At 42.0% G+C, this 24,786-nt stretch overlaps 1 protein-coding gene across 7 annotated transcripts in view; it reads left to right on the top strand.

The window, feature by feature from the left end:
- The window catches only part of CTBP1 (C-terminal binding protein 1), a 536,806-nt gene that overhangs the window by 480,199 nt on the left and 31,821 nt on the right, over nt 1–24,786 (top strand). For all 7 annotated transcript variants that reach the window (XM_075856720.1, XM_075856730.1, XM_075856761.1 and 4 more), the window contains one exon: nt 10,226–10,380. In XM_075856720.1, coding sequence (XP_075712835.1) covers nt 10,226–10,380 — 155 coding nt within the window. The remainder of the gene's footprint in view (nt 1–10,225; nt 10,381–24,786) is intronic.

Below are 24,786 nucleotides of genomic sequence, written 5' to 3'. Positions count from 1 at the left end.
CATCTATCAGACTCTTATGGCATATCCTGTGGATGCTTGAGAAAGGGGGCGGTCTCCCAAAACGTCGTACAGGTGTTGTCAGACGCTGACCCTCCACACGTGTTGTCTCTGTTATCGGCGAAAGCCCTGGATCTAACTGGGAATTCTAACCAGGACACTTCCAGGACTCTAACCTTCTAAATGGATGAAAAAATCTTTTGTACACATTTGGCAATTGTTATGCCTTTGTTTTCTGTCAACTGACATGGAAAAATATTTCATACAGTTTTCTACATTTTGACACTTTTGTCTGAATTAGTGCTTATTTTCTATACGGTATATCCTGTAGATATACCATAAATGTCTCTGATGGGAAAACCCCCTTTAACTAGTGATAACCACTCCCACTATTCTTGAGGGGAGTGGCTACTCAGTGTTATCACTGCACACAACCAAAGTTTCAAAAAACTGTTCCGGTATAGCGTATCTTGCCAGATTGCAGCCTATTAGTCAAGCCCATACTATTAGATCATGAAGGCTGCCCTACACGCCACACCACACACTGGCACACTATGCTCCCCCCAACATTATGAGGCCTGGCTGCATCCTGATAAAAGTATCCATGATAAACATGAGGTATTAGTTGATATTTTGGGCAAAATACGCAAACTTACAACCCACGTCAAGGGTCCTCACCGTCTTGCGAGTCCCTACACTAGAACTTTTCGTTCCCTACATAAAAGCAATTCATAGAAAAATGGGACATACATATTCACACAAAAATAGGCCATACTTACTGAATGGGCAGGTAAACACCAGTTCCCAACAGGATGCAGATAAGCCACCTAGCTACAAAGAGGGAGAGTGCTCAGGTGCATTAACTAGGCTTATAAACATTCTGCATTTGAATTTTGTTTTGTGAGATTTTTTGTCTCTTTTTGGGTTTAAACAAAAAAATTGTTGGACTTTTTTTGTGGCCCATCAACAGCAAATGGCTTTTTCACGTACACAGAAAACTGGAATACAGAAAGCTACTTCCGGCCCTACTTCCGGCCACCTGGGCTAAATGTTGGGTCACTGTCCTAGTAGGCTGCGGACAGTAGGTGCCAAATTGGACAAGATCTTGTTTTTGTTTGCTCGGGCCAAGTAGTTAAGGGACTTTGTGATTTAATTTGTGTTTTCCAGCAGATTTATATGTCCTAATGGATTTGGATCAGATTATGGTTGGGCGTTTATTTTGGGCAACACCAGATGTTTGACAGTGTGGGCACAAAGGTTTTGGGGCAAGCACAATCTGATAGAACAGTTAGCTTGTTCTCCTTTAATTTTTTGGTGGCATTGGCCCATAGTTAATTTTGGATAGGCTGGAGGGAGGGGGGGGGGGGATAGAATAGATGGTGTATTTAGAGAATAGACTGAATAGAATCATTTTTTCTCAATGGGTAAGACCTAGATATCTAGAGCTCTCTAAAAAAAAATAAAAAAAATACTGAAGAGGGAATGGTAGCCTCCATTTTTCATTGTGGGGCGCCTCTGACTGCGGGAGTCGATATGTGGGGGGCTAGCTTAGGTTTGCTCTGACAAAGTCACAGCTGGTGGTGCAGGAATGATGGAGATAGCGGAGCAGGCTGACCGGTTGTTGTCATACCGCCAGATAACTAGTTAAAGAGGGCCTGTCACCTCTCCTAACTTGTCTGTCTTCATAAATCATTATATTCCACATGAAACAACAATTCTAGAACATCTTTTCTTATGACTCTACATTGTGCTGTTCCTCTGTTATTCCTCCTAGAAATTTATGAATAAATTGACAACTGGTTGTTACCATTCCCCTTGTCAGCAGAGTGTGTCGCTTCAGTCTCACTGACAGCACTGATTGGTCAGTGTCCGACTGTGTAGCGACACACCCCCAACTGGTAACACCCAGTTGTAAATATATTCATAAATTTCTAGGAGGAATAACAGAGGAAAAGTACAATGCAGAGTTCTAAAATAAGATGTTCTAGAATTGATATTTCATTTGATATACAATTATTTACTAAAAAAAAGTCATGCCAGGAGATGTGACCGATGCTGGTTAAGAGGGTGTATGATGCAAGTGACAAGTTTGGCCGACCTCCACCCAAAAAAGGCAAAATGCCGTCTGTATGTTTTTATGTTTTATGCCGTCTTGGTGTTTGTTTTGTTTTTTGAAGGTATGGGCATGGTGGGGTCAAAGGGTATGAGGTGTGACTCCCTGCAGTTTCGGCAGACTATGGATGACCTATGGAAACTGTATACCTAGTTGAACCCATTTTTTTGCACAATGAAGTGGATAATATTGTATTGCCCAGAAGAAAACCTACGCAATACAGTTGCTGTATTAAGTCTTCCTGTGAAATACAGGTTTTTCCCGTCTTAGTTATAAAGGCTGCTGCTTCCCACTAGGAAATCCAGCAAGCCTATAATCTAAAGTCAATGAGCAGGGAGATCTTATCCTGATTGTTTTACTACAGCCCCAAGGGGAGAAATTGTGAAAACAATTACGGTTAAGATATGGGTGGAGACCTCGGCTGCCAAACCCAAAGTAAAGTATGTAAAAAAAAAATCTATACATTGAACCTTAATATGATTGTATTCAGGTCTCGAAGTATGGGACAGAAACTCGTATATTGCTTCACATAGCCTCTCCTTAAAGGAACAGTCCACAAAATTAGTTTTGGGCGAGTGCTTAAAAAACGACATCCAAATCTTGCATTTCTGCTAATGATGACCAGGGGCAAAAGGATTTATCCTTTGTAAGGCACTGCAGGCTATTCATTCTACAAATCGGTAGTGATCGCAGCTCATAGATCACTACTGATGTAATCTTCTGACGTGTGTTTGACAAGATTATTACTAAAGAGGAAATTCTCCTTTAAGGCGCAAAAATTGTTGTTTTAATCAGCAATGATGACATCTCTGTATACTATACTACAGACTATGAGGATAACATTATAAAAATGACTATGTATGACATCATCCTTGTTATGGCAATGTCAGGCTCCATTGATGTCGGCGCCCCCTTTAGGAGATGTTAGGCACAGTTCTTGGCACTTGGCTAACCATTTTTGCTGCAAACCGGGTATCGAAGGATTGAAAATTTAATTGACATTAAAGGGGTTGCATGATGCTACTTTATTTCAGAAACAGCACCACTCCTGGCCATGGGCTGAGTCTGGAATTGCAGCATTCACTTGAATGTGTCTGAGCTGCAATACCTGACTTAACCAATGGAAAAGAGTGGCGCATTTTTTTATTTGTCATCGCACACAACCCTTTTAATTGCTCTGTGAGAAGAATATAACCCCCTAGTCTTATGTACTGTACACATATGGATAGGTGCTTTGCAGGTAGATTCACCTGTGGCCGTCTGCGGTTTATTGTGAAATTTTTGAAAAATAGTGGGGAAAAAAGTGAAAAGTAAAGTTTTGGCTGTATGATGCCTGGTATAAAAGGGGTTAACTAGAATTACACCATGTGACGTTCTTGCATTTCTTGTCCTAGGCCAGTACTTGGCATCTGCTGCTTCAGTTCTTCAATGTCTATAATGGTCATGGACCAAGTCAGTCTTTCTCCTCTTGTAGCAAATCTAATTTCTCTCAGGAGTAAGGGTATGTTCACACACGAACGCAAAATACATCTGAAATTAAGGAGCTGTTGTCATTCAAAAAAAGCTCCTGATTTTCAGACGTTTTTGCATGTACTCGCTTTTTTTGCGGGTTCCATTACGGACGTAATTGGAGCTGTTTTTCAATGGAGTCAATGAAAAACTGCTCCAAAAACGTCCCAAGAAGTGACAGGCACTTCTTTGACGCGGCCGTCTTTTTACGCGCCGTCTTTTGACAGCGAAAAATTACACCTCGTGGGAACAGAACATCGTAAGACCCATTGCAAGCAATGGGCAGATGTTTGCAGGCGTAATGGAGCCGTCTTTTCAGGCGTAATTCGAGGCGTAAAACGCCCGAATTACGCCTGAAAATAGGTCGTGTGAACATACCCTAACTGTCGTCTATTAGGGAGGGGAAAAAAAAAGCATTAACATTAAACTTCCGAAACCTCAACAATGTGGGGCTCTTCGTGACCGTTCTGACCTCGTGGTGCAGCCTCACAATCGTGATAACATCTTCAGAAACGTCCTCCTTTAGTCGCATGTTTAGTTTTGTTTCTGTCTTGCTAATTTCTTCACTTTCTGGCCTAATAATTTGAAAAAAATAAAATAAGTACCATCTGACAGGAGGTGTAGTCGTAGGGTTTAATGTCGCTGTGACACGGACTAACGTTTTATTAGTTCATTTAAGATGTTTTTTGAGATTTGATGCGGTGGTAAAAAAAAATTCTGCGTGTGAATGAGGTTTTGTAAAAGTTAACAAAAAAAATTCCAAAGATAAAAGCCCCCCTCTATTTTTTTTTCCTTACAAAATGTTTACTAATGAGAAAAAAAAAACAAAAAACTACACAATTGGAATCCCTGCCTCCGTATTGTCTTGCACTATAAAATGAAAATGTTTTCTATTTGCACCGTGAACGCCATAAAAAAGCAATAAACTAATCAAAAAGTCATATTTACCCAATAAATGATGCTCATTACATTATAGGTACCCCAAAATGGTGCCGTCAAAAAATACAACTCATCCCGCACATGATCCACATCACAGTGTGATTGTGCAGTGAAAGAAGCTGGGCTGGAACAATGAGAAGTGTATGAAGCTGATTGGTCATTGATTGGTCAGCGTCATACACTCACTCCTCTGTACAACACCCACTTGGTCAAAAGTAAAAACACGCCCAGTTGGTCTTTAAGAAAGTCATTAGCATAAATCTAAAATTGCTCATAACTTGCTCAAAAATTATCGTTTTTCAAAATAAAAACCACTGCCGTTATCTACATTACAGCGCCGATCAGATTATGTAGGAGAGAGGGCACTAATAATCTGGTGACAGAGCCCCTTTAATAATGAAATGTGTACCACCATGGCTCCTGCTCCCGCTTTGGGTTTAGACCTTTCATCTGGAAACCTGGTCCTTTTAGGCCATGAAAATATCTCCTTTCTTTCGGAAGAGTTGCCAGAGGTCGGTCATTGTCAAGTTTCGACACACCAAAAACGTAAAAAAAAAAATACACACCCTTTGAGGGTATGTCGGGTTGTATTTTCCCTTTCTTTATACCGGGATGATGCTTTTAATGTTTTTACCTTTTTCTCAAGTGGGAAATTTTCTATATATGGACGGGTGGCATGTCTGGACCATTAAATGTCATGGTGTCTCCACTCCACTTAAATTGATGGTAGTTCTTGTGGTGTTACAAAGAGAACCTCACCCATTTCGGAGACTATAATAGCGTCCTCTGTGTAGGGATGTGACTTCTTGGGAAATGGGCAAGGCTTGGTCATTGATATAGTTGGTGATTTGAAACATAGAAAGTATTCCTTATACCACGTACTTACCTTTCAGCTTCGGTCTCCGAGCACACGACTTCTTGTGGTTGGAGCACAATTATTCTCTTGTTTGGCTTTTCCCCTCTTATATTATGTTAACAGAAGTTCAGCCAAACTTTTGTCTGTTGTGTTTGGATTCAACTCTGTTGTTCCAAGCCTAATCTAAGTCAACCAGTCTTTATTTTTCCATTCTTCTTTTTTTTCCCCTCTTTTTTCCTATTTTCTTTGCCTTTGCAGTGAACTTGGCAATATAAATTTAGCTTTTTTTCTTTTTAACTCCTTCAGTGTAGAAATTTTTGACACTTTGTTCTTCGTGAACCATCAAAAAGTGAAAATGAAGTTTTTGTCCGGTTCCAGTGTATCCCACCCCTTAAAGGGGTTGTAGAGGATTAGAAAAACATGGCTCCTTTCTTCCAAAAACAGCACCACACCTGTCTACAGGTTGTGTGTGATATTGCAGCTCAGACTCCTTAACTTTAATGGAGTTGAGATGCAAAACCACACAAGTTGTGGACCGGTGTGGCGTTGTCTCTAGAAGAAAGCAGCCATGTCTTTCTAATCCTTCAGCTGGACATGCACTGGATTTCAGCGCATGTTCGTGACATGACCAAACGTGATTGACGCCAACCGAAGAGAGATTACTTTCGAAAAGCCGATTAGTCATATTGGATCAACATTGGGTGCAGCTATTGGCAATACTTGGGAAGTTCTTCAGATGTGCACCCCATCGATAGAAGCTGAACCTAGGTTACAAAGCAGAAATTTACGGTTTTAACATATGTAACTATTTTTGTCCAGAACTTTATGAAAACGGCTGTTTGAAACTTCTAGTGTAATCTGTGGACTATTTAAGGGGGTATTCCCATTCTAGACCGAAATAACCCTGTAAGGTGGCATTCACTAGACATGACCTAGAATGTGGCGTATCCAGCAGCTGCCTCACTAGGTGGTACGTGGTTTTGGGACCCCCGTTCTGTAGATAATTGCGGGTCCTGTGAATTAGAGGGGAATACCTGCCCACCTCTAAGCTTTTCTAGCTCGCGAGCCACTTGACGTTCGTATTTAGCCACATTGGTTATTAAAAGGGATATTAAATATAATCAAGTCACGTGGATCTTGCACTAGTATTAAAGGGGTTGTTAAGAATTAGAAAAACTTGACTGCTTTATTTTAAAAAAAGTGTCAAACCTGTCCACAAGTTCTTTGTGGTATTGCAACTCGGCCCGATTTACTTTAATGGAGCTGAGCTGCAATATCAGACACAACCTATGGACAAGTGTGGCGCTGTTTTTGGAAGAAAGTAGCCATGTTTCTCTAATACTGGACAACTCCTATAACTACCAGCGATTATGGTTTCCTAGGTCTCAGTAGTATTATGATATCCCTGATGTCACTAGTGCACAATAGTTTTTAGCACTGCCACCAGCTGGAGAGCCACATGCTGGGGGCCGAGAGCCACTGGTTGGAAAACGTCTCTAGAGCACGACACCTTCTATGACATTGCTCAGTGTAGGCATGAACTGGAGGAAACCGGAAGGGATGCCTCAAAGTACTATTTTGAGAAATGTTAGATTGACCCAATTTGCTTTGAGTTTAATTTTAGTATCACAGAGCAATGTGAGTGAACACAAGATATTATGGTTTGTCTATTTCTAGTAAATTTCTTTAAATCACACACCTTTCAATCGAGAAAGGTGTGTGCCAGGTTTTAACTCTGTATTAACTATATTCAATACTGAACAAGATAACATGGATTCAGGCCTCTAATTTGCTCAAAAACAGGATCTCTCGAAAGGGGCTTGTGTGTCGTTCAATCCGTTATTTTGTTATACCCAAGTAGCAGAAATGTAGAGCGTGGAGGTGTATTCCGGTCAATGGCCTCTCGTGGTTCTACTGGTCAATATGAATTTGTTATAACCTTTAGAAGGTAGTGATTTTCCTTGTGGAGATCCAGCTGGTGGGAAGGGCAATGCTCCCTGGGAGAAAAAAAATGCAAAATAGTTTCTATAGGTGACTACACTGTAAGGTGGCACTAGAGAGAGATTTCTTACTTCTGGAAGGGAGTTTATTTGCATTATAGTCTTTAAAGCTTCATTTCTAAGGAGTGGAGATGCTGATATTGAGATATCCGAGAAATATCCAAGCATAATAAGGGAACCAATATCTATGGTCTATATTCCTGACAACCAAGAACGCAGATGGACTCGGAGCTGTTTTAATCCCTTATTTGACGGTAACGTTTACGGCCGATCAGGTGCCTTAGCATTGGATTTCTATAGTTGATTAATTGGATAAAAAGATTCCCCCCCCCAAAAAAAATTTGTACTGTGTTTTAGGACCATGAATTTTACCTTTATCACTAAAGTGGTTTAATAGCTTGAAGAAAGTGGCGTGCTTTTAGCAAAGTACATTTTTCAATTGATGTCAAAATTTGGGCTCTGAGCTTTTTGGGGAAATTGCTGTCCCTGAGAACTTGGCTTTGCTACCAATTTTTTAGGTAGTTTGTGTATATAGAGAGTTAAGTTCATCCAAATTTTTCATCCCACCCAGATAGCTTTGTGTTTCTCCAGAAAACTATCTTGCAAGGTTGACCTAATATTCAGTGATGATCAAATAATCATTCTGCTTATTATAATGAAAGGAGTTTGTCAAGATCCGTCTTCCGAGATATTGAATGCTTCCTCCTTCTAATGAGGCAAAGGTCGTACCATTCAGTTACTCCAAGTTCATATGGGGAATAGCTAGTACTATTCAGGACGTGAGGCATAGGTCGTACCGATCGGTAACTACTGGTTGTTACATGAAATCAGAACGTTGACTGAGAGGTTGGAATAAAGGCGAAAAGTTCAAGGCATTGGCCGGTGTCCAAGAGAAAGATGGGAAAGGCAGTGCCGTTGTTTTGTGTGATCCTGTGTGAACTCGTTCCTGGTAACTGTACACTGCAGGTTTACATCCGGAAGCCAAATAACTTCTATGGGCAGTTTATCAAACCTCTAGCCAAAGGCAAACAATTCCTAGCTTTGTTGAGGGGTGTGGGTGCACAATAAAAGGGCTGTTGCGTCAAACCTCGCCTTTTCCAGTTCCATTTTTTTTTTTTTTTTACGATGGATAATCAAAGAGATTTCGACATGAGGCGCCTATAAAGGAATGTAAAGTCTAACTATTCCAAGTATTCATAAGCAAGTCATCTGACCTTAAAAATGAAGTTTGGAATATTTAGGGAATGTACAATTAATGGTAGCTTCAATGTGAAAAATAGTCTCTAATAGTTCTTACTCTAAATACATTGAGCCCGGGCCAAAAAAAATAAAAAAATCTTAAATCATAATCATTCGGCTAAAATGACCCATAAAAATGGAAAGAAATCTGTCCTCCAAGTTCATTGGTCAGAATAATATTGAACTCTCCATGAAATTTTGCTTGGTCAGTAGATGCAGAGGTGGACATACAATTTGTTCAACCAGGGCAGCTGCATAGGGGCACAGCAGGCAAGGGGGGGGGGGGGGGGGTACTGGTTCTTTTACAGAATAGGGCTCCTCACTATTAGATTGTATGGATGGGACTACAGTAATGATTTCCATCCATGCCTCATAGTTACTAGTGGATAGGCAGGTTAGTGAGGGAATTTTTTGAAAGTCACAAAGGAGGTTGCCCCTGACTAGCACCCCTCGCTCATCAGATAATCAATTGGAAAGATAGGGCCCCGTATTCTGTTCTGCACAGTGATCCTGTGATGCTTGTGTCCGCCCCTGAGTATTCTTTGTATCCACCCCTGAGTATAGTTTGTGCCCGCCCCTGAGCAGATGAAACCCCCACCTTTTATTTGGAGCATTTACCCTCTGCAATACTACAACTATTCCATCAGAAGGAGTTTTGGAAACTATAGGATGACCTTTCTTTTTTTTTTTTTTTTCTTTTTTTTGGAGAATTGAATAGTTGTTCCAAAAATGAAAAATGTAAGAATGAATGTTTGAGCTGTGGTTCTCTTCTACTTGTGGACTCTTTGCATCTATGGCCAGTTTCATATCATTGCCAAAAATGTCTTGCTTGATAGGACATTTCACCCAAAATGAAAAAAAATTACCTTTTTAGTTTAATCCATAAATCTACCTGAATTTTTTTATTTCCCCTTGATTAGTAGCAGCAAAAATCCTATAGAATCATGTATAAACTTTTAGGGTGGTATCTATCATCCAATTGAAATAGCACTTCCTTGGGCCAACCCACACCTAGCTGATCACAGGGGGTCCTGTTTTGAGTGAAGAGTCTCTGCGGGGCCAATGAAATATTACATAGTGCCCGGATGGTCCTCTAGGGCAAGACCTGCTCTGCCAAATAAAAGGGGACTCCGATCGCTTCCTAAGACCTGCACCCTTAGTCGGTTTTAGACAAAGTCAAGGGAATTAGGAGGTAAATGCCTGATTTGTCCAAGACTTCTTTAATTGTAGAAAGTGTGTTGAGAAATTCTTGTAGGTTCCTAAATCGTAATTTTTTATTTTTTTTGGTGGGTCAGTTTAGTGTCCCTATTAATATTTCCTCTTGTCACTGAATGTTTAAATAAGTAATTAAAAATCTGATAATGTGAACACAAACGTACATATCCACTTCCTGAGTAAATAAATGACTTTATACCAGCCAGAAACGTACTCGGAAAAGCACGCAGAAATTCATGGATTGTGCCTTGCATGTCCTTGTAATCATTAGTTTCTCATAGAAAACCCATGCTCTGTCTTTGCTGCTTTGCTCGGAACACTATCTTAATTATGCTTTTTATTTTTATCCTCTTTTAGGCATTCGCCCTCCAATTATGAATGGGCCCATGCATCCGCGCCCACTTGTGGCCCTGCTGGATGGCCGGGATTGTACAGTAGAAATGCCTATCCTCAAAGATGTAGCCACAGTAGCGTTCTGCGACGCACAGTCCACACAAGAAATCCACGAGAAGGTAAAGCAACACAAACCACCTATCCGTTGTCCTTACGAATAGCTGATCCTTCAGTAAACCCGTTATGGGAATTGCCTCAGGATGTTTTTGCAGAATAGTCGAATGTTTTTGCAAATGTTGTAACCAGTATTGAAGCTTGGTTGTTCATTGGGAATTACCTTGGGTGGTAAAATAGGTCAATGCAGTCCAATATCTCGATGGTCTGATATATTTGAGACATTGGTTTTAGATGCTTCAAGGGGAGTTCCATTTCACTATATTCTGGATGTATCTTTAAATTAAAAATGTCTTCCGCTTTCCTCCGGTAAATATATTTTTTTATGAAAGATCTTTAGTATTTTCTACCCACAAGTTTGTTAAAATTCTGTTCACACATTTTATGACTTATAATTGTTTCTTCCTTCTGTGTTTTGAATAATGACAGTGGTTGTCACCCATTTTCCTTGTGAATGACAAATCTGCCTGGCATTGCATTGATAAACGGGAAAGTAAAGTATTAGGCCTCGTGCACACGAGCGTGTTTTGGCGTCCGCAATCTGCGGGTGAATTGCGGCTCCACTCATTGCTATGGCACCATGCACACGACCATAGTTTTCACGGTTCCTTCCAGGACCACAGAAACTCAGGTCACGTCTTATTATGTAGACCAAAAACGAACAAAGAGAAGCACGCAGGCTAGAGTATATAGTGTATCACAAAATATGTTTATTTATTTACGACAACAAAGATAAAAACACAAATGAATAATGTATGACAAAATGGAATAAAAAAAGATGTTATCAACACCAGTATCCAACGCCAGATCGTTTCAATGGAGTAGTGTGCGGTACTGTTGCGCTACATTTAGTGGACGTAGCATGGCAGCAGAAATATGTGTTACGGATGCATGTCAGTATGTGAAAGTCAATACATCTCAAAAATAGAGGTATATTAAGTCCCCAATTTGAAAAGCCTCTAGATGTAAATATGCATACATGTACGACAATATCCTTGCCTAGAAAAGCAATAAACTCTTACTCACATGAAAGAAGGTGCCGTGACTGGCGTGTATTACCGCCTCGACGCGCGTTTCACATTTGTTCTCCCCAGTAGGCGTCCGAGACAGAAACGCGTACATGTATGCATATTTACATCTGGAGGTTTTTCAAATTGGGGACTCAATATACCTCTATTTTTGATATGTATTGACTTTCACATACTGACATGTATCCGTAACACATTTCTGCTGCCATGCTACGTCCACTAAATGTAGCGAAACTGTGCCGCACACTACTCCACTGAAACAATCTGGCGTTGGATACTGGTGTTGATATCTTTTTTTTTTTTTTTTTTTTTATTCTATTTTGTTATACATTATTAATTTGTGTTTCTATCTCTGTTGTCGTAAATTAATAAATGAACGTATTTTGTGATACACTATATACTCTAGCCTGCGTGCTTCTCTATGTTCGTTTTTGGGCTATATCATGGTTTTCTGGGAGTCATAGGCTGTTTCCTTCTCTTTGAGACGGACTAGCTATAGGAATAACCACGTCTTATTACGGCCCGCAAATTCACTACGGACTTGCCCATAGAAGTCAATGGGCACGTGGAAACTGCAGATACACCTCCGTATGACATCCGTAATTTGTGGATTTGCGGACGTGTTGCTAAGGGCCTGTTCACATCATTGTTCGCTTTCCATTCCGGGGTTCCGTCGGAGGATTCCGTCGGGTGAACCCCTCAACAGAAAGTGAAAGTGAAAGCACAGCTTCCATTTCAGTTACCATTGATAGCAATGGTGACGGAAACATCGCTATTGGTTTCCGTTCGTCACCATTCCGGCTGGTTTCCGGTTTTCAGACGGAATCAATAGCGGAGTCGACTCACGGGCCGTACACATAGCCGTGTGCATTCATTTCAATGAGCCAGGACCACAAAATGCAGCCGTAATAAGACATGTCCTTTCTTTTTGCGGTCCAGGCTCCCGGGCAATGCACGGAGTGTGGAAACCAGGGTCGTGTTCATGGGCCCTTAGACATGAATGGAACCGCAATTCACCCGCAAAAACACGCTCGTGTGCATGAGGCCTTATCTATCCAAGAATCTGGAAAGATAGGGGACAACCCCTGTAAGAGGTGTAATGGCTTCCGATTTCCTATTGTCTCTTTTGGAAGACTCAAGAGGAAGAAAGTAGCACCGAACAAAATGTTATATTATATATTCATGGGTCATTTTTTGATTCTAGAAATCCCCTACAAATATTGCTTAGTGCATGGCTTAAGGGGGAGGTGTATGACACAAAGTTACGAAAAGGGAATCGGTTTGTCAGCCTCCACTCGTTCTGGCCAACCATGTACCTGGATGGGCCAAGTCTACCAGAACGAGAGTTGCTGTTGATGGGGTCGCCAAGCCTCGTCCATATTCCCCATGAATGGTGCTGACCTTGTAAGAGAGTGATCATGCATACAAGGACTTTTTTGTGATTGCATCCTAGTAGCGCAGAAAAGTGGCATGACCGCCATTTACATAACGAGTGATTGTACTTTTTGTGTATTTACATTTCACAATTATCGACACAAAGGCCAAGAATGAGAGAAAACAAAAAACAAAAACTGATGCATGTAAATGGCCATCACAGATTTCCTATTATCCTTACCCTGGGAAAAAGTTTCTCCTGAGCTCATTGTCACCTCCTGCTGAGTAATGTGCTTTGCATGATTTACCAAAGAAGCGGGGGAAGGGATATGACCAGAGGTCGCACTACATATTTTCCAGCATTGTAAAAATACTCCTCTAAGCATTTTTGAGGAGTATTTTTTGGAGTATATAATTTGCTGTAATTTAAATAATAATAAGTAGGGATACGGCTGATAAAAACTCGACATTTCCACATTACTATAACTTATAACAATGCTGTCATGCATAAATAGTACGTTACAAAATTGGTAATTACAAATCTATTTTATTTTTTACGCTGAACATAAGTGTGAACACGTCCCTCTTGAAGAATGAAATCTGTCACTCAGGGACCAGGGCAGAAGATCATGCGAACAGACGAAGTCAAAGCAAAAATAGTTAAAATAGGGGAACCTGTCAAACAAGGTGTGTCCCCCGTCTGTCGCCCCCAGACATCCATTTTATTTGGACTGCGCAATTCTGTGGTTCAGGCACGGTATAGAACTACTTAATATAAGCCATACTATACAGCGCCTCCCCAAAACACAAAATGCGAAGTCCAAATAAAATAGATATCTTCTATACACACATGATGAATTGTTTTTTTGTTTTTTTTATCTCCATTAGAAATGAATGAGCAGCAGTGTCAGGTGGGATTTGCACAGATGCCACTCCAGTCCAGCTGGGTTCACACATTGCGGTGAGAATGTGTTTTTTTTCCCCTAGAACCATGGCAAACTGCACAATTTTGTCACAATTTTTCAAAAATTGCCGCAAAATGGTGCATTTTTGCCCTGGTTCGTGGCAAAAAACACCAACTTTTCCAGCGACCTGGGAACCAAAATAAGAACACACGAGCAAATGGGTGAGATGGAGAAAGAGATAGACCCACTATAGGGAGGTGATGGGGTCAGCAGCAGGCATGGAAGAGGGGCAAATGACCCTGGAGGATCACACTGCTGGACAATAAACACGGGCACATAAACACAGGGGCCGTGGGGGAGGGTGATAAATGAGGAGGAAAATAAGGAAGGGGATTGATGGTGCAGGGAAAGGACCACAGCCGTCCTGGCTCTGACTGGGCACTGCCGAAGACTTGTCTCCCACCTCCTTCACCGTGTCCATGGAGGGGCATGCCAGCAGGGGTGTCCCAAGTGCCAGTAGGGAACTTCGGGGTGGAAACGAATTACGCCACACAGAGCCTTAGGCCCAGTTTTTTTTTAATCGTTTCCACGTCAAAAACAGCGCCAAAATACTCCCGTGTGAACTAGCCCTTATTGGTTTAATGTGCCAACGCCTAACTGACATCATTAAGAGCCCCCGCGCTTGTCGCGCTGTGCGAGAGTTTAAAGATTTACATAAAGCGGTCCTGGTAACATTTCCATATGTACTTCTATTACCTTTCATACTGTGCCGCCTGTGCCGTCCTCCCGTGCTAAATAAACTCGGTCAAATATGTAAGAATTCACATGAGACTGACTTCAAAGAGTTCATGAGCCTTTACCGTCGTCCATGACGCTTGTAAACGCGGTATTGCGACCTCTGGATGTGACCACTACGGTGAACACTTTTCTGGATCCTAAATCCGTCAGTTGACTTGTACGATACTGCCCCCTATGGACATAAAGGTGTTTGGTTGAGATGAATCTCAGCATGACATTGAGCACCGTATAGACCTAGTACCTGCATCTTAGTGCTACCGTCTCATCCAAGTATGCAACGTTCGATGCTTCTCGGAGCTGCTATCAGCAGGTAGGCTTGGAGAAATGAGCAAGGAACCGGTTTCATCTGAATAAGAATTGACCTACTGTTTCCCCTGTTCTAAATCGAGCCTGGGCCCATCTCCAGCATATTTCATGCTGGGTCTCCATTCTTCTTGGAGGGCAGCCACTGCATGGTGCCGAGTGTCTTTGGTCAAAAGAAGTCCATTCATTTGCGCGAGAGCCCAATCTGGAGGTGCTGATTTGGCAAGTTGTCCAAGCAGCACAGGCGCGAGCATGTAAATATAATTGCATTGATTCCTCTCGCTCTTGTCACTCTGATTTCTCTGCGGCGCTTAAGCTCAGTGTGAAAGCGGGCCAGAATGAATGTCAGCGGGCAGCGAGATTACAATGAAGCGAACCCCAATGCAAAGGAGATTTTTTTGTCCGAGCCTATGTAGGAATACGACCAGCGCTAATTAAAAAGAACGAGGGCATCTTTTAAGAAAGCGTCGGGATGGTGTATTCTTGCTAAGCAGCATAATGCAGAGTCTAACAATACGTCGACTTCCACCGAGAAACACACAGAATTGAACGCCGTCTATCATGGGTGATGGCTCCTTTTTGGTTTATGGCCTTAATTAACCGCTCATTTGAATAAGATTTGCCTATTGAGAAATTTACTGCGGGGTTTTAATTTAGTTCTTCAACCGTCCAAGCTAAATTTACACGTTGCGAGCAATCTATAATTACCAGCAGCCGTTTCCTTCTATGGTCACCAAAAACACATCACCTATGCTCCCGGAATTTGATATGGTTGTATATGATATTGAAGACGAAGAATAAAGTTATGAGGTGACAATACCATAATGACCATGGACGTAGACAAAAGCTTCATTAATAGAAGATGCCAACCACCACCCCCGCCATCTTGCCACCCCTCACTTTGTCTTGGTCTATATAATTCTTAGGCTACGTTCCGGCGAGCGTCGGCAACCTCGGATGTGAAAAAAGTTTTTTGCGTCCGAGGTGCACCTGTGCCGGACACGTTGTCACGGACTAGAGTCTATGGGGGGGATGCGTGACACTCAGTAAAATAGGACTTGTCCTATTTTTAAACGGACCCTTCACACGCCCTGTTAAAACAACGGTCGTGTGAACGGTCCTATTGAAGTACATGAGTCCGCGTGACGGCCGTTGTTTTAACGGCCGTCACACGTACGTGATACACGCTTGTCTGAATGAGGCCTCATGCACGGGACCGTTGTGCCGCACGGGCCGTTTTTGACGGCATCCAAGTGGCACCCGATAGTCTTCACGAACCCATTCACTTTAGCAGGTGAATCGGGTCCGTCAAAAATGGTCTGAGTCTCCGATCCGAGGAAAGATAGAAGATATCCTATCTTTCCTCGGATCACTGACGGGACTTGGACGGCACACACGGTCATGTGCATGAGGCGTTACTGTTCTTTCTGCACATAATGTTTAGACCTCCTTCACACACACACTTTTTTTTTCTTGCGTTTTTATTTTTTTTTGCATGGAAAAAAACTATCCATGAATTTCAAGTGGTTTTTTTTCAAGTATTTTTTTTCTATTCATTACGTTTGTAAGATACATTTTTTCAGCCGTTTTTCAAGTCCCATAGAGAAGCCTATAAATAAAAAACGCAATACCTAGAGCACGCTGTGTTTTGGAAAAAAAAACTAAAAACTGCCACTGACCCGAAAGACGCCACAAATAAGAGCATTGTTCAAAGTGCGTTTTATTTTCTCGCTATAGATTTTCAGCTTACATCTGGCTGCAAGTCCTTTTTGGCAAAAAAAAAAAGCGCAGGAAAAATAGACACGGTGAAAAAAAACAACGTGTGTTCTTTAGGATCTAAATGCTGCGGCCAGATGTCAGCTGAAAGTCACTCCTAGGGGGGTTTCACATAACATTTTTGTGGCGTCTTTTTCCTGGTGTTTTTACTTGAATTTTTTGGCTGAAAGTCTATAGGGAAATAAAAAGCGCAGTTACAATCAATTTTTTTGGGGGTTTGTGGAGTCTTTTGGGTCAGTGGCGTTTTAAAAAAAAAATAAATGCAGCATGCTCTGCGCATGGAGGAAATGTAATGAATAGAAAAAAATGGCACTAAAAATGCTTGTAAAAAAAATGCAATAAAAATACTTGAATTACATGTCGTTTTTATACAAAAAAAATGTGTGTGTGTGAAGGAGACCTTAGGTCGGGTTCCCCCGTACCATAAACGGTGCATTTACGGTAGCAGCAAAGTGGATGAGATTTAGAAAATCTCATGCCCACGCTCCGGAAAAGAACCACAGCGTAAACTTTAATAAATTGACCTACGGTGCGGAGTCAATTTATGCTGCGTTTTAGTTGATTTTCTGTTGCGGGTTTTCTCCATTGAATACAATGGGGATGCAAATCCAGCAACAGAAAGCCAAGTGTTGCGACTTTTGCAGTGTATTTGCAGTGATTACACCGCAAAAGTCGCAACTACGGGGAAAAAATTCATATTTACCCAGAACGCCCTTCTTCTTCCTGCAGTCTGCCACCTGGGATGACGTTTCATCCCATGTGACTGCTGCAGCCAATCACAGGCAGCAGTGTCACATGGCCTGCAACGTCATCGTAGGAGGTTGGACTGCGCGCAGAAGGAAGGGGTAAGTATAAGCGCTTTTTTCTGCAGCAGAAATTCAGTTCGAAAAGACGCACCACAATGTACTGCGGGACCTGTGGGAACCCGGCCTTCGCATGGCAACTTTTAAAGAAAATAGACCCCCTGGGAAAAAAGCAAAATGGGGACTCCTGATTTTCATTTTTAGTCAGTTGCTCTCGCAATTTCAGCCTACATAATGGCGCCACATAGTGGCAGTGTCTGGCTGGGTTCACAGAGTTTTGTGACGCGGAAACCGCGACGCAAAACTCGTCAAAAACTGGCCCGAAAATGCCTCCATTCATTTCAATGGGAGGCGGAGGCGGTTTTCTCCCGTGAGCGGTAAAACAATCTCGCGGGAGACAGAAGGGACGTGCCCTATCTTCGGGCATTTACGCTTCTGACCTCCCATTGACATCAATGGGAGGCAGAGAAAGCGTATTTTCGCAGAGTTTTATGCCCGCGGCGCTCAATTGCAGCAGCGAAAAACGCAGCGCAGGCAGAGGAAAATGTGCCTCAAACTTATAAACGGAATTTTGAGGCAGAATTTCCGTCTGCAAAAAACTCTGTGTGAACCCAGCCTTAAGGCTATGTTCACACGGAGTATTTTGGGGAAGGAATATCTGCCTCAAAATTCCGTTTGGAACTTTGAGGCAGATTTTCCTCTCCCTGCACGCCGACTTACGCGGCAATTATCGCGCCGTTTTTTGCCCGCGGCCATTGAGCGCCGCGGGCATAAAACAGCGAGAAATACGCTTTCTCCTGCCTCCCATTGAAGTCAATGGGAGGTCAGAGGCGGAAGCGCCCGGAGATAGGGCATGTCGCTTCTTTTTCCCGCGAGGCAGTTTTACTGCTCGCGGGAAAAAGACGCCGACTCCTCCCATTGAAATCAATGGGAGGCGTTCTCGGGCCGTTTTTGCCGAGTTTTGCGACGCGGTTTCCGCGTCAAAAAACTCGGCAAAATACCCCGTGTGAACATAGCCTAAAGGCTTTGTACACTTTTGGATTTTTTTTTAATTTATTTATGGTTTTAAATTAAAAACACAAAATTCATTAATTTAATTGAACCATATATATATAAATTGCTTCCAAAGTTTACCCTTTATACCTGTGAAAGTGCAAAATGAACAATTGGCAGTGTCATTATTATAAAGGTCATTCAGGATATCAGAGAGATTAGAGGCTCGTCACACCAGGCGGATCTAGGAAACCCCCTAGAATTTCCTGTGCTGCTTATACAAAACGTCAGTAATGCCGCAGGGTTTCATCCACCGCCCCGGGCGGAGCGATCTCTCCGGAGTAGACGGTTTACAAATCTTTTCTACTTCGAGGCAATTTCTAACCTTGTAGAAGTGTTACAGGCATGAAGGCAACCAGCACAAGTACACGGAGGGGCTTCATTCTCCGTAATGTTATGTGATGAAGGTGACTTGATCCCAGGGGCATAAACTAAAATCATTGGGTGCACATGCCAATTTTTGAGAAGAGACATTGAAAGATTCTGGAATGTTGGCGTGCGTGTAAAAATGTTTACCTTATGCGTCGCCCATTTATTTTGGACCCACTCTCAATTGACAGCATTTGAATCACAAGTAGTATATATGACCCCCCCCTTCATTACACCTTAAATAAATACAGACCCCAGACCTGACCCCCCCCCCAAATAAGTACAGACCCCAGACAGACTTGACCCCCTGAAAGAATACAGTACTTAAGAAAATTCAGACCCCTGACTTGACCCGCTAAATAAATACAGACCCGAGACCTGACCCCCTAAATACAGACCCCAGACCAGAACCCCTAAATAAATAAACCCCAGACAGACCCCCTAAATAACAAATACAGACCCCAGACCTGACCCCCTAAATAACTACAGACCCCAGACCTGACCCCCTAAATAACTACAGACCCCAGACCTGACCCCCTAAATAACTACAGACCCCAGACCTGATCCCCTAAATAACTTCAGACCCCAGACCTGATACCCTAAATAACTGCAGACCCCAGACCTGATCCCCTAAATATCTACAGACCTGATCCCCTAAATAACTACAGACCCCAGACCTGACCCCCTAAATAACTACAGACCCCAGACCTGATCCCCTAAATAACTTCAGACCCCAGACCTGATACCCTAAATAACTGCAGACCCCAGACCTGATCCCCTAAATATCTACAGACCTGATCCCCTAAATAACTACAGACCCCAGACCTGACCCCCTAAATAACTACAGACCCCAGACCTGACCCCCTAAATAACTACAGACCCCAGACCTGACCCCCTAAATAACTACAGACCCCAGACCTGACCCCCTAAATAACTACAGACCCCAGACCTGATCCCCTAAATAACTTCATACCCCAGACCTGATACCCTAAATAACTGCAGACCCCAGACCTGATCCCCTAAATATCTACAGACCTGATCCCCTAAATATCTACAGACCCTGGGTTTGTCGCGGTGACTCTCTGCCTCCTCCATCGTTGCTGTAGGGTGAAGGTTTGGACTTCTATTCTTTCATCTTTTATTTTAAGATGTCCCAGCCAGGCATCATGGTTACTTTAAAGCCGGACCCCATTCATAGAACTTTTTTCCTCTCCGGATCGGTACAATCATCATTAAAATGTTCGTTTTGCCGTCTTGTCTAATCAGGAAAGGGTTAATGTTACTGATGTAAATGATGGTTTTGTGGATATTCCTTCCAATAAGATTTTCTAAATACCAGTAATCCTCAACTACAAGTTCCCCAAAATAATCTGCTGCAAATTATATTTTGCCTGACCGGCAGGATATTGCTATATTTCTACAAACTAAGAGGCTTTTAAAAAAAAAAAACATATGTAGCAGAGCTGAATTTGTAGTTTAGTTCTTCTGTACTGTTTTTTTGCATGATGTGTCCAGAGAACTTGATTGAACTCTATGGAAAACCGCAGATAACAGATAGATGATCTGTTGTGCCAAATGACAAAACCCAGCTCTGCTACATCTGTACATGTACATAACAAGTACTGGTGTTTTCCACTCAGAATTTCTTCCTACCTCACCAGTATTTAATCCTGCCACCAGCAACAAAGCGAGATTTCATGTTTTTGAGTACAGATCACAGAGCATTTGAGGATAATGGGAAACCACAGAGCTGCTAATAATACGCTCGCAGAGCCGATTGTGTCTGACGGTTGTTTGCAAATAAGAGCGTGTCAACATGTTGCAGCCATTTGAGCCCAGTCAGTGTTGGAAATCTCTTCAGCGGGAGGCACAGAGCAAGTAGATGATGACTGCGGCCTGATCTGCTTTATAATAGAACGCAGCCGTTATGTAACACGCGGGTCCCCACCGCGCTTCACAACATTATGGGCCTTTAGGGCTGGCGCGTCTCATAAAATTATGGAGTTCAATGCATAGTATGTGGCGCAGCACTCAGGAACTGAATCACAATGGTATAATACCTCCCCCAGGGACAAATGTGTTATTCAAATGTATGCTGAAGCTCCCTGAAGCTTAGCGGCACTGGCGGATTTTACAAGGAAGAAGCGCATTGATGGTAATTGGACACGTTGGTGGTGAGCGGGGGAGGGGGTATTTTTGGCCGTGTTTTAAGTCTAGTGGTTTGATTATTCTTCTTTTCTTATATTGCTTAAATCCAATGGAAATGTGTTCACTGAATCCCATCCCTCTCCAGTGGAGCTAATTGCCCAAACATGGGTACAGATGCCCTCTAGGACCATTAAGTATGCTCAGAAGTGGGACCCAAAGCCATGTCGCAGACTAGAAAGAGGCAAATAATGTGTATGTTGACTTAAACGGAATCTGTCACATGTCTGTTTTAGTAAATAATTGTATTCTCCATGAAATAATTTCTCCATGAATTACTAATTCTGGAGCACATTTTTTTTTAGAACGCTACGTTGTGCTGTTCCTCTGTTATTCCTCCTAGAAATGTATGAATAAATTGACAACTGGGTGTTTCCAGTTGGGGGTGTGTCCCTGTACAGACTGACACTGTCCAATCAGTGCTGACAGAGACTGTGTAGGGACACGCCCCTTTGACAAATGGAATGGTAATACCCAGTTGTCCAATCATTCATACATTTCTAGGAGGAATAAAAGAGGAACGGCATAACACAAAGAGCTAAGAATAATATTCTCCGGAATTGATATTTCATAGAGAATACAAGTATTTACTAAAACAGACATGTCATGAGAGGTGACAGGTTGTCTTTAAGCGGGAGCAGGTAAGAGCCATATCATGTGACTTTAATGTAAAAAGCTTCACACATCTAATGTAGCTGGGTAGCCCAAGCTTTAAGTTTTTCCATTAGGACCCCATTGTAGAGTTTCATATGAAATGAATAGACATAAAAATGTGAGTAATTTTGTAAATACTTTTGTATTTATTATCGTATGCTCATTCTGTGTTGGTTTCCAGAGCCGCATTCATAATTCTGCAGGCTACAGAGCTGAAATCTCCCAGTAATCTGTTGTATTCTCAATTTTAGTCTTCACATCAGCTATAAAACTGTGCTCTAGGTGCAATATTCGGGAAGCAGCGCTTGTTTGAAGTCTGGTGCGTACTGAGAAGAGATTAGATCACCTCTCTGTACCTGTTTTCAAAATGAGCATATTAGGAGCGAGGGACACGGAAGGGCAATAATAATTTTAAAAAAATTGCTGAAATCGGGAAGAGGCGGAGACTAAGGCTGGGTTCACACGAGCACATTAACGTCCGTAATGGACGGACGTATTTCGGCCGGAAGTCCCGGACCGAACTCAGTGCAGGGAGCCGGGCTCCTAGCATCATAGTTATGTACGACGCTAGGAGTCCCTGCCTCGCTGCCGGACAACTGTCCCATACTGTAATCATGTTTTCAGTACGGGACAGTAGTTCCACGGAGAGGCAGGGACTCCTAGCGTCGTACATAACTATGATGCTAGGAGCCCGGCTCCCTGCACTGTGTTCGGTCCGGTACTTGCGGCCGAAATACGTCCGTCCATTACGGACGTCAATGTGCTCGTGTGAACCCAGCCTGAGAGGAGGAATGACGTTAAAAAACAAACAAAAAAAATTAATGACAGGTCCTCTTTAACCCCTTCACGAACCATTTTTCTGATTTTTCTTTTAATTTTTTCATCTCCGCCTTCCAAAAACCATAACTTTTTTTTATTTTTCCATCAATTAACTGGTGTGGGGTCTTATTTTTTGAAGGAGGAGTTGTAATTTCTATTTATAGTTCTAGTTTTTTTTATATTTTACTACTTTTAATGAAAAAAAACTTTTTGTTTAAAAAGAAAATTTGATTTGTGTCGCCACATTCTAAGAGCAATAACTTTTTTTTATTTTTTCATCGATTGAGTGGTGTGCACAGTATATTGTCATTTTTACAGGCAGGGCTTAGTGGACGCAGAGTGAAGGCAGCCCTGGGGGCCTTCATTAGGCCCCTGGGCTGCCATGGCAACCGTCACCACCCCCCGATCTCACTTATTTATTGCATTATTATTATTTGAAGGGATAATCATTTTCCCGTTTTTATCCCAATATATTAAAGGTTACGTTTTACTGCGTAATTTGTTTTGATCACCTGATTTTTTTCTGTGATATCTAAATTATTTATAACCCTCAATGCCTTTTCGTCAGAAAATAAACATCTAGCCCTTTTTAAATGCTGATGTATTATCTGCCATTACTGCCTCTTGGGGTAGGACATTCCATAGTTTAACTACTCTAAATGTAAAGAACCCTTTCCTATATTAATGTCTGTTATGCCTTTGTAAAGAACAGATTATGTGCTATTCTTTGTATTGACCACGCATATACATGCTAATAAGCTCACCCTCAAATGTACTTTTATACCGGCTAATATGGGCCGTGAAAACGAGCACCGATCAATAAGATAACTGGTTGATCGGCGCTCATTTCCTCCTTTCACAAGGAGCAATGATCGGTTATGTTGACGAGTGATCACTACTACGATTGTTCGTCCCCATACATTTCCATCATGTTGGCAGCACATCACCTGATCGTTGCCCTGCGTTTACACAGGGCGATGATCAGGAATGAGCGTTTATATGAATGCTCGTTTGCCCGAACATTGGCCCGTCGACATGGGGCTTTAAGGTGTCTGTTTTGCAAGCTGTACAAGCCCAATTTTTCTGCCCTCTCATTATATAATTCTGTCCATTTCATTTAATAATCTAGTTATCCACCTTTGTACCCTCTCCGGTTCTCCTTTATACAATGTGGAGCCTAAAACTGAATGCCATATTCTAGATGTGGTTTTACAAGTGGGATACTATTACATTTGAATCACAGGGGTTTTTTTTTTCTCTCTTTTAATACACCCTAAAATCTTATTGCTTTTGCAGCTGCTGCTTGACATTGAGTACTGCTGCTTAGTTTATTTGTAACCAGAATACCCAGGTCCTTCTTTTGTTCCGTCATTCCCAATTTTATTCAATGTTATGTATTTGCATTACTGCTATTATTGTGTCCTAGGTGCATTACTTTACATTTATCAACATTATATTTCATCTGGCATGTTTTTGCCCAGGCTGCCAGCTTATCTAGGTCTTTCTGTAAAATTTTACAATCAAGCTGAGTCTTAAGTATCCTACAAAGTTTTGTATCCGCAAAAACTGACTCTTTACTTTTAATCCCATTCACTAGGTCAAAGAGATTAAAAATAATTATTCCCAACACAGATCCTTGTGGTATCTCACTGCTGACTTTAGCTCGTTATGAGTACGTACCATTTATAACGACTTATGTCCCTTAACCAATTCTCTACCCATCTACGTTCATTTCCCCCAGTCCCTTTCTCTGTAGATTCAGTACAAGGCTCTTGTGTGGTACAGCATCTAATACTTTTGCAAAATCCGTATTTGTCTGCAGAATTGCTAGTTGCCGTGTTGGAGTTCAGGTTTAGTGTGAATGATGGACTTCAGGCAACTTTTTAAAATGTATTTTATGGCCTTTGCTTTGAGGGTTCCCTATTGTGTAACTCTTAGACTTTGAGGACTCAAGGGTTTGACCAGCTAGACCGTGGGCATCCATTGAGTTCATTAGTTATGCTTTGTTGGCAGGAACGCTGTAGGGTAATCAGAGAATAAATATGGCTGCTTCTCTGCTGTGAGCGCCTGGTAAAGTGTCTCCGCGACCTGAGGAGTCATTTGGCACTTGTGGCTGCCTGAACTGGATTGAAGACCGTATAGGAGTTGCCTTCCATATTGATATTCCATTTTTTAGGACTTTGACACTTTGATAACCCTAACACACACAGTCCCCCGTGTAGATAGGGCAACACACACAGTCCCCCGTGTAGATAGGGCCACACACACAGTCCACCGTGTAGATAGGGCCACACACACAGTACACCGTGTAGATAGGGCCACAC

This window comes from Rhinoderma darwinii, chromosome 1, assembly GCF_050947455.1.
Source record: "Rhinoderma darwinii isolate aRhiDar2 chromosome 1, aRhiDar2.hap1, whole genome shotgun sequence".
Lineage (NCBI taxonomy): Eukaryota > Metazoa > Chordata > Amphibia > Anura > Rhinodermatidae > Rhinoderma > Rhinoderma darwinii.
The sequence above is the reverse complement of the archived record's forward strand: the minus strand, read 5'-3'. Positions and strand labels throughout refer to the sequence as shown.